General features: G+C 39.2%; 1 protein-coding gene across 2 annotated transcripts in view; it reads left to right on the forward strand.

Annotated features, from left to right (window-relative positions):
• SPTBN1 (spectrin beta, non-erythrocytic 1) overlaps nt 1-9,386 on the forward strand; it is a 136,311-nt gene extending 126,925 nt beyond the window's left edge. For both annotated transcript variants that reach the window (XM_050894809.1, XM_050894810.1), the window contains exons 33-36: nt 3,881-4,119; nt 5,399-5,572; nt 7,561-7,603; nt 7,976-9,386. In XM_050894809.1, the coding sequence (XP_050750766.1) occupies nt 3,881-4,119; nt 5,399-5,572; nt 7,561-7,603; nt 7,976-8,191 (672 nt within the window). In that variant the 3' untranslated portion in view covers nt 8,192-9,386. The remainder of the gene's footprint in view (nt 1-3,880; nt 4,120-5,398; nt 5,573-7,560; nt 7,604-7,975) is intronic.
• Nucleotides 9,387-10,204: the final 818 nt, after the last annotated feature.

The raw sequence follows: 10,204 nt of genomic DNA on the forward strand, positions 1-10,204 counted from the left end.
GTCTGGGACTCTGGGAAGAAATGCCTTTCAGCATAAATTTATCTTTCAAATAGCCCATCCCAGTTAGTTTTGGGTCTGCACACAGACTCTGTCAATGCTCTAGGATACTAAGCAGTTCTACCTTTTTCTTTCTTTAAACAAAGCCTTGCGGTTCATCTTTAAATTATGAAGTGAGCTGTCTGTTGTACATCTAATGTTTATGGAATTATATATAGTTGTGGCAAGGAACGTGAAGTAGCCTGCAAACACATCCCAGATCATCGTCATCTTGTTGGTTACCGCAGCCTTATACATCACCTGTTTGCTGCTTTTTTTTTTTTTTTAGTACCATGATACATAATGCATTTCCATGTTAATCTTCGCGATCTGCACTTCAGTCTTTCATGAGAGCTTTTTAGCTTAGTTCATCGCATCTTGTGTTGCAATACATCAGATGTACAGAGCTGTATTATTTCTGATTGGAGGCGCGAGACAGGCTGCTGTTGATCAGAATTTCAACTTCTGACAACTAGCTGAGCAGTGCAGCTGAATTGTTCTGTATTGGCTGAGCTTGTAAAGTGAGAAAGGTGATTGAAAGGATGTGCTTCAGTAATTGTACTTTTGCTGTAACTTGTGCTTCCACTTCATGATGCATGTTTTTTTTCTTTTGTCAGGATAACAACATATAGCTTCTTAATGCTTTTAAAAATTCCATATAAATTTATGGAGATGATCTGGTGACTACCTACACCAGTGTTGGCTCTCTGTGCCTGTAAGAGTATGACAGTTCTCAGAGCAGTATAGCTGTAGCTTCAGACTCCACCATCTGGGAAGCCTTCAGATGTATTCTGAATAAAAAGTAGTATGTAAAAGTAATTTATATAGATAGACTTTTTAACTTGTATTAGTACACTGATATATAAAAATTACATTTTTACGATGAAGAAAAATGAATTAAGTCATCGATTAAGTTCATCATTTTAGGCACTAGAAGTGTAAGATTTCACCTATTTATTATAGCCTATGGTACTGGCTTAAAACATTAAAATGGTACTTATGCCAGAACAATATATAGGCTGTCATCTATTTGCATCTAAAAAAGGCAAATACGTCTCTTCTATTTAAGCTGTGGTGCAGAGACTTAAGTTGATGAACTGAATATAATGTTGCTTCAAGCACTGTGAAAATCAAAGGGATGTCTCCAGTCATTGTCACCAGCTGTCTTGTTGCATGTTATAGTCCTGATTTAAATATTTCAAGAGTAGTCTTTAGCCACTAAAGCACTTGCAACTAACCTCTCAGTCATGATTAAGAAAACTGTATTCATGTACGTGATAACTGTTTTGTTGTAACAGTACAGTTTGCTATTAATGTTTGTCCTCCGTTGCGTTGTCTCTGCATGCCCGATGCATGTTTCCATTAAAGTTTGTTCAGCTCCTGTTTTTTCTCTATTTTCATGACACATTCTTCGCATAGCTGTTTATGATTCAGATTTATTTTGCTTGTTTTCTGTTAATTGTAGATAACACATGAAAAGGAAATAAAACCTGAAAGAGCATCAGAAAAGCTTTTCATAGCCATTTTACAATCAGTAGAATTTTAAGTAGAAGTTACAGGTCTGATTGTATGATTAAAGTTGGCAGTTATCTTTTTAAAACCACAGGGTTGCAGATTGCAGCACTGAAATTACATGTTATTTCCCATAAAAACACGTTAAGTAGCTGTGCAGCGGCTGCTGTTTTGAAACTGGTCTGTTTTACTTCAGATTAGTGGTTATAGGTACCCCAAATTCAGTAATATTTTCCCATCTTGCCGGTATCGCTACAGAAAACTTGCTACTTTCAGCATCGGTTTAGGTAACAGGTAGTTCTGGGTAGTTTATATAAGTTGTTGAGATAAGTTACTGTGGTCTATGTAATTCCTTACTGCTGGTCACAAAGGCTTCATATATCTCAGACAGGGATCCAGCCAGTTGAAAAGCAGAGAGTTTGAAGTTCAGTAACTGTCGCTGGTCAAAAAGATTTGCAAAGGGCTGTCCTTTTTCTTGAACGCGATCTGTTGGCCATTGGTGATCAGCACTGGTGAGGACTGATTAATTGAGCTTCCACTGGTGAATCACTGGTTGTTTATTTCACTACCTGTGTTATAGTAGCTGTGCTGGCAGTGTTTGGGTAATCTTCAGCCTCATCTATTTATTTACCCTCTCCCCGCTTTAATGCAACATTTTTGTTGTATTTTGAGATTTGGATACAAATAGTGAGGTTTGGTGGCTTAGATTTATCCTAATTGTGAAGAAGCAGCGTCATTGATTTTTACTTCTGCTGGATAACAGTGCAGGGTAGATGTTTCCTCTTATAAACTAGGCTGTAAGGCTACGTGTCTTCAGGGACAGAGTAAAATAGATATGACTAAAGTGGAATGTGAGCTGTGGTTCTTTCACTGTTTCAGTGGTGTAGTGTCTGTACTCTGGAGATTTAGACTGCTTAAAGGCAGTTAACCAATCCTTCCCATATTCATAGCAAGTTGGCACTTAGATCTTCCTAGGTCAATATATGAGGTACAAAGGTGTGAGGTACAATAATGTATACTTGGCAGGTATAAGCAGTTCTAGCAAACGGTGGCAAAATTTAGTTTGTTGCATAATAATTCGGCTGCTTTTGAATTGTCCAGGCCATGTGCAGAAGTGGGAATGTCTAATTATTGTGCCATTCACAAATACCTGCTTGTCTGCATAAAAACAGTCCAGAATGTTTGTAATCTACTAGAGCATTAGCAGCACTAAGCTTTAGTAACTTGCTAATAATAATAATAATAATACACACTGGTTGTGTAACTCTGAGCTGCTACCAATGGCTCTACATGTCAAAGTAATGGTACAAGGAAAAAAAAAAAACTGGGACCAAGCTGCATTTCAAAAGCTTATAGCCATTAGGATTCCAATTTAAATGATTTTTGGATGAATGGCTCCTGAAGACGTCGACAGCTTGACCAGTCAGAGCTGCTGGAAACATGGCTGCTCTCTAGGCTATCTCGATCACAGTGCGACAGGCAACGCGATCAACAAAGCAAGTGATGGGCAAGGCCTTGGTTCTGTCTTTGTTTGGGGGTAAATAGCTGTGTGATGTTGTGTGACTGTGGTGGTTTTCAGTTCCTTTAACAAAAATCCAATCCACCTAATAACGAAAGTCTGAAAAAGACCTTGATAAATTGACACATGACCTCATTTCCCTTGTCTTTAAGATCCAATATCCTAACTGGGATGGTGGAGATGAAATGCATGGTGTAATCTTTCTAATTTCTGCATGTTTTGATTTTGTTGTGTCACTAGGGGAATGGGGAAAGCGGGAAAGGAGCTTTTACAGAAACAACTAAATTACGCAAATTTTTGTAAATGCTCCTGGGCAATTTTGACATATTTTTCTGCTGACTCATAGTTAATACCTTTTATGGACTTTTAATACCCCAGTAATGCCATAAATGTATTTAAGGTGGCTGATGTGTATAACTTCTACTGTTCCTCTAGGTTTGCAGAAAGTGTGATTGTTACTGTTCCAAACATTTGAGTACTTAGCAACAGAATTGAATGCTCTCATTTTAGGAATAACAATATATAAAAGAATATGAATTGACCAGCAGAGCAAAGCACAGTAAAATTCACACTGATGTTTAGCTGCTCTTATTTTCCCATCTCTCCACCTATAAAATGGGTACTAATCCATTCATACCTTCTAATTTCCTTGGCCTTCTGTGTCTCCATGGAGTGTGAGAAAGACCTTATTGGCCTGTGTCATTCTCCAGGCAAAGTTTATACACAGCCACATTGTGCAGGGAAACAGATTAACTGCAGGATTACCTCAGTGTTGTGAGGCTTCTAGCTGAACATTTTTTCCACCGTTCCTAGGTGGCAGAAACGGCAGAAACAAACGAAATGGTCAATGGAGCTGCAGAGCAGAGGACAAGTTCGAAAGAGTCTAGTCCTGTTCCTTCTCCAACGGCAGACCGCAAAGCCAAGACCGCCATTCAGGCCCAGACTGCTGCTACCCTACCAGCCAAAACCCAGGAGATCCCCTCAGCTCAGATGGAGGGCTTCTTACATCGCAAACATGAATGGGAGACACACAGCAAGAAAGCCTCGAGCAGGTAAAGTACTCGATGCTTAATGCGGATAATTGCATCCGAACTCGCCAAGATGTGAGACAGTAAACGTTACCCCTGCTGCTGTTGTCTTCTCACAGCTCCTAAAGACCTTTCAAGCTTATACTGCTGTTGTTGTAGGAACTGTGTATGCATGGTTGAACAGTACGTTTGATGAAGTTGCAATCTAAAGATACGTGGTAGAAAACGCAGTGTTAGCCATATTTGGGAGGTGGAAAACTGAGGCATAAAGATACCATGACTTTCCCACTTCACATGATGAATTAGTGGCAGTAGTGGGATTTGATTCCAGATCTCTCAAGTTGTACGTTACTACAAGAAAAGAAAAACACGTAGGTGTGAGAATAGAAATGTCCATATTCTTCTGACATTTTCTGTTTGCACATTAGCACTTTCCACCTACTCTGTAATCTGTTCAGAAGAGAGAAGCGGGTGAAGATGATTTGTGTGCCTTAGTTGATTCCATTCCTAAGGACCCAATCCTGCAGTTCTCAAACAGGCAAAACTTCTGAGATTTCTGTCTGCACTGGAAAAGCAGACTGGGATCCTTCATGACCTGAGAGAGCTCTTGAAACCAGATTTATGACTTGGCTGACCAGGAAAACGTTGACTAGCAAGTGGTGGGCTTACACCAACATCTGAGGGATGAGCTGAAGTACCCAGCAGAGCTGAGTGCAGATCACAACTGAGTACGGTACTACCATGATTTTTGTTCAGCTAGAGTTGTTCACACCGGAGAACTACTTTGAGGCACTGACAGCCACCAATACTAATATCTAGCAACTCTTATTTCTAGTAATCATTGACTTTTATAGCTGTATTAGAGAATGGGGCGGATGATGCCACTAAGAGTATTTGTAACAATCAAGGATTTCACATGCAATCCATTCGTTAGTTTGCAGCACAATGAGAATTCCTTCTACAATAAAGCGTCGTCATTAAAAGGTCAGTCAGTTTCTCTCCCAAGTATGCAAACTGCCTGGTCTGCCAAACAATCCTCCCACTGTTAGGATATGCTTATGTGCTGTCACAGAGCGCTCTGGAAATCTCTATTCCCTTTGGCTCAAAGTCATTTTGTCTTGAAGCTGTGCTTTTATGAGAGAATTTGCTGTCTGCAGTTTACAGGACAGTGTAGGCTGTATTCACATCCTCAGACTGAAGTAGTCTCCTTTATGTTATAGAAATAATTGTGTGTGGTTTCTCCAGCTCTGCAAGTAGGAGCATTAGATTTATAAATACTTTTGTTGTTTTCCATGTCTTGAAGATCATGGCATAACGTCTACTGTGTTATAAACAACCAAGAGATGGGCTTCTACAAGGATTCGAAAGCTGCTGCTTCTGGCATCCCCTACCACAATGAGATTCCTGTCAGCTTGAAAGAAGCAGTCTGTGAAATAGCGGTCGATTATAAAAAGAAAAAACATGTGTTCAAGCTAAGGTAAACCTGTTGAAGCGTCTTGCCATTAGTTTAAGTTGTGGGTATGTTCACTGTGCGAATTCATGGGAGGATCCAGCCCAGGAACTGATCATAATTATTAACTGCACTATCTACTTTTCTGAACAAGTTCTTTCCAACACTGAAACATGGCATATTTATACAAGGTAGCAAGCACAAAACAGTATCAAAATAATCTGTGCACTTTATATACATCTGGGACAAGACTAGACGTGTCTGCCTAAAGTTAGGAGCCTGCATTTGAAAATGCTGGGCTTTTCAGCGGCTCCTTCCGGAATTAATTGAAAAGAGCTGAATGTTCATGGTTCTGCTCTTTTCAAAATCAAGCCGCTTGTTTAATTTTTTCAGTGTGAATTTAGGAGACTACTGAAGACGTCTATCACATTTTCGGGTCTAAACATGTAATTACAGACCATTTCATTTTCAAGTATGTGAAGTACTTGTTCAAAGGTTTTTTTAAAAAAAAAAAAAAGGCTTTTCCTTCCAAAATTGTGTTTGTTTTACTGATCCATCTTTTAGTGCCAACAGTTAAAAAATATTTTATTATTACACAGCTGCTAGGTGATTCTGTCAAAGGAGACTCACGTTATGAACTGATCAGTTCGTGTATTCCAAGATAGAGATGGCGGGGGGGAAGGGACATAATTTTATATTGATACAGGAATCCTCTAAAGGTGATAGAATCCATATCTGGGGAAATTTGCTTTATAGCAAATCTATAGGGAAATATATAGCAAATATTTAGGGAAATTTAGCTTTCTTGAAGACAGGCCTGCAGCTGTGTGATTCATCCTTTATGCTATTTTAAATGCCTCTGAATTGATAATGTAAGGATATGCTGTTCCAAATACAAAGTTAGGCAGAAAAATCAATTGCCCTTCTTTTCACAGTACCCTGCCACCTGCATCAGGCCTCTCGGGTAATTGCACGTAGCAGATTTTCTTTACTCATTCTCATTAGGAGAGTCCCTGGAGAGTTTACCAGCTTGTCATGGCAAATCTGTCTCTCCAGGCTGAGAAGGGGTACGTTGTTGAACATCTGAGAGGCTCACTTCTGCAAAGGCTAAGGTCTTTGCAGATCTCTCACAGAAAGGCCTAGGTGATCTCTGGAGAGTACACTGGAAATATTTTTCGTAATTTTTTAAAGAAAGCAAGGCATAATTATATTCTTCCTAGTGTCTGTCTGTGCCATCAATTTACTGTTTAATACTTAATTTCATTTCATAGAAAGATTTTAGAATGCTTTCTTTTTGTGGGGAAAGATGAGGAAACCTGCAACACAGCTCCCACTCACCCTGCCTCCTACTTGTTCAAATGCCTGATCTGATGTTATTTAGTCTTTTTTTTTTTAATTAATATATATCTTCACATACATTGTTAAATGTATCCCAGTTAAACCATCTGAGTAAAATCTGCACAGAAATAGAAGGGAGACTCTGGCCTGCAGTGTGAGAAGAGGCAGCTACTCATAAATAATACACAGTATAGTATCTTGAGTCACCACCAGTTATGACAGCAGAGCAGCTGCAGAATTTTGCTAGGTTTCTACAAAAGCCATGAAAACTCTGGGTGTTGCCTGTGACTTCTGTCTTTTTAAAGTATTGAGTAAACTTTTATACTGTCTTTTGCAAAAGAGAAAAGATCTGCCTGAAAGAGCAAGTACTGAAACAGCAATCGTCAAGCTGCTGAAGATCGCAACCTCTGCGGTGCATCCTGACGTACTGGAACACGTCCACTATCATAAGCATGTCTAGAGACCAGAATATGCAGTTGTGTGTGGCTGCCTCTGCGTGACAGTACAAGATACCGAAACATGAGTTGTTGGGGTGTATTTGTGCACGTATAGATGTTATGACTGTCCCGTGCAGTCCCATGTGTGTCAGTCTGATTATGTGCTGTAGCTAAACAAGCAGGAGTTGAAGCAGTGTGACTACCACTAAGCTAAATTTGTGACGGTTGTTTTCTTTACAGATTGACTGATGGCAACGAATACCTCTTTCAAGCCAAAGACGATGTAAGTTTGTTTTTCTTATTCTTTATTACTGATGTGGTATCTGTGCTGTTGTACGACGGGAAAAAAATAGCTGCTAAGAGCTCAGGGGTGCCGTCTTAATTTCCTGGTCTTCAGTCTTGTGCATACGTGTGTGTAATGTGTAGATTCAGAAGCTCCCGCTGGCACCACCAGGGCAGCAGGGCTTTTCAGATGCAGCTTCTAGTAGACGTCTTCTGCAGGTGCATAACCAGAGGAGTGCCAGATGATGAGTTAGGACCGTGTTTCCTTTCGTTTCCCACTTCTATCCGTTCCCCTGCCACAATGTTGAGTGAATTAGAAAGGGCGTGTGCCACACGGATTGTAACAGCTTTCTGCCTTTGGGGCTTCTTGAAGGAGGAGATGAACACGTGGATTCAGGCCATCACATCAGCTATCTCTTCTGATAAAATCGAAGTGTCCCCGACCACCCAGAGCACTCCAGCCTCCAGCCGTGCCCAGACCCTGCCTGCCAGCGTCACAATAACCAGCGAGTCCAGCCCTGGCAAGCGGGAGAAAGACAAAGAGAAAGACAAAGAGAAAAGATTCAGCCTTTTTGGTAAAAAGAAGTGAACTCCATCTCCACACACTGCACTTCTCTGACCGTTCCAGTGGAATTCCAGCATGCGAGCTCAGAAACAATACGTTACTCTCTGTGCCTCATGTTCCTCAATGTGATTGACATTTTTTTATTTATAGAGCGTTTTAAAATAAAAAGCCAACAAAAAAGAATCTAAAGTTACAAACGTATGAGGTGCATTGGGCAGCTTCTGTAGGAGAGGGAGGACCAGGTTTTGGGGGTTTGTTTTTGTTTTTTTTTTAAATGAAGTTAATGTAGATTAGATCTTAATATTTAAACTGTTCCTCAATTTTGTGAGGCTGTCTTGGAAAATAACCCACTCCTAGTGCTATTGGTATGCAAGGCAGCGGTGCTTTCGAATCTACTGTGCACATCAAAAACCAATGTACAAATTTTCAAAAACGTTCACTTCCATTAAGGTTGTTATGCTGAGTCTTGACTAGTAGAGCCTCCCATTAAAATTCTAACATTTATTAAAATGATAGTGTATTATCTTTGCTGTAACAGAGTGCAGGTATGCATTAACTTACAGACAAACCATTTATATCCTGGCATTGGTTATTAACACAACCTGAAGCTTTTCTGCATCAAGTACGACAGATAAGAATGTTGGTGTACAAGACGGATTAGCAGGCTGATATGGTTTTAAATAATCTGTAATTTCAAATTTTTTTTTTTGCTGAAATACATTATATTGTATGTTTCAGATAATTCTAGTACAAAGTATAATAAGACTAGATGTATAATAAACCCTTTAAAATCATTGATAAGTGTAAAAGTGGAACTGAAGCATTTACTGGAAAAGTAATGTTACTCAAATGGTTACTTGCTTGTCAGCTGCAGCACTGTGTGTTATAATTTTGCTACATTACCTTGCTATTTGATACATAGTGTGCATTTCTCTGTCACTGTAACTATTGTAATGAAAAATTTTCATCTTACTGCACAATCAAAAATTACATTTAATAGGAATGAACTTTCAATGACTGGGCCTGTAGTCAAGAGTAGTACTGGAACTGGCTTTCAGTTGTATCGAACTGTACCTCTAGACTTTTACCCTATCTGTTAAATATATGCTATGTCATTAAATGCTTTTAAAACTAAATATGCTGGTTAAGTTTCTTATTTCATTTCTGACGATGTTAAATCGTAATTTTGAAAGAGGATCAAAAATAAAGTTATTTTAAAATGTCACCTCTCCTGTGCACTGGAACTAATGTCTTCAAATGTAATGCCATTTTTTTGTGCGAAAGTTCGTACTGAAATAAGTTTTTTCTCTCTTCCCGCTTTTCTTTACCTTCCCTTTCCCTTCACTTTCCACCTGCCCTCCCTTTCACCGTGCCCCCCAAATTAAGTGCCAAAGAATAAAGAGGGGAAGGAATTAAATCAATATTTTGTAAAATAATTTGACACAGATATTTTTCCTAAGAAATAAATCCAGCAGAATCAATGGAAGTAAGCATAAGTGTAGGCTAGGGCAATTGAACGAGCTACCTGAATGTCTTACCCGACTGGGGTAAATAGCCACGTACTAGTTTGCAGCAAAAGAACGTTATTTTGAATAAGCTTAGTTCTCCAGCCTTTTGCCTACCTTTTGCTCAAGTGCTTAAGTCCTCAGTAAATCAGGCAACAATTGAACTTTGTAATTTACCGAGGACTTGTTGTCCTGCCCAGTTTAATCTCACTGAGGGTTTTTATGTCAATTTTTTTTAAACATATGTCTCAAGGTACAGCCACACTTGCACTCTGTGATGACATGGATTTAATGCAGCTAAGGTGATTCCAAAGCTCACTATTTCCTTGACCTTGTCAACATTTCAAAGACTAGCATCTTTTCAGAATTTTCTTTAAGTTGGATGCCATCTAGGGAACCATCTAAAAGGAATAGCTCCAAGAAGCCCTAACAGGCATTAGAAGTTTTGAAATCAATGAAATGTAAGGAACCTGGGGTTTAAATTTTTGTCATTATTAGAATACACTCAAATATGATTTTAGATGGAAAGCAG

This window comes from Gymnogyps californianus, chromosome 3 (genome assembly GCF_018139145.2).
Source record: "Gymnogyps californianus isolate 813 chromosome 3, ASM1813914v2, whole genome shotgun sequence".
Taxonomy (NCBI): domain Eukaryota; kingdom Metazoa; phylum Chordata; class Aves; order Accipitriformes; family Cathartidae; genus Gymnogyps; species Gymnogyps californianus.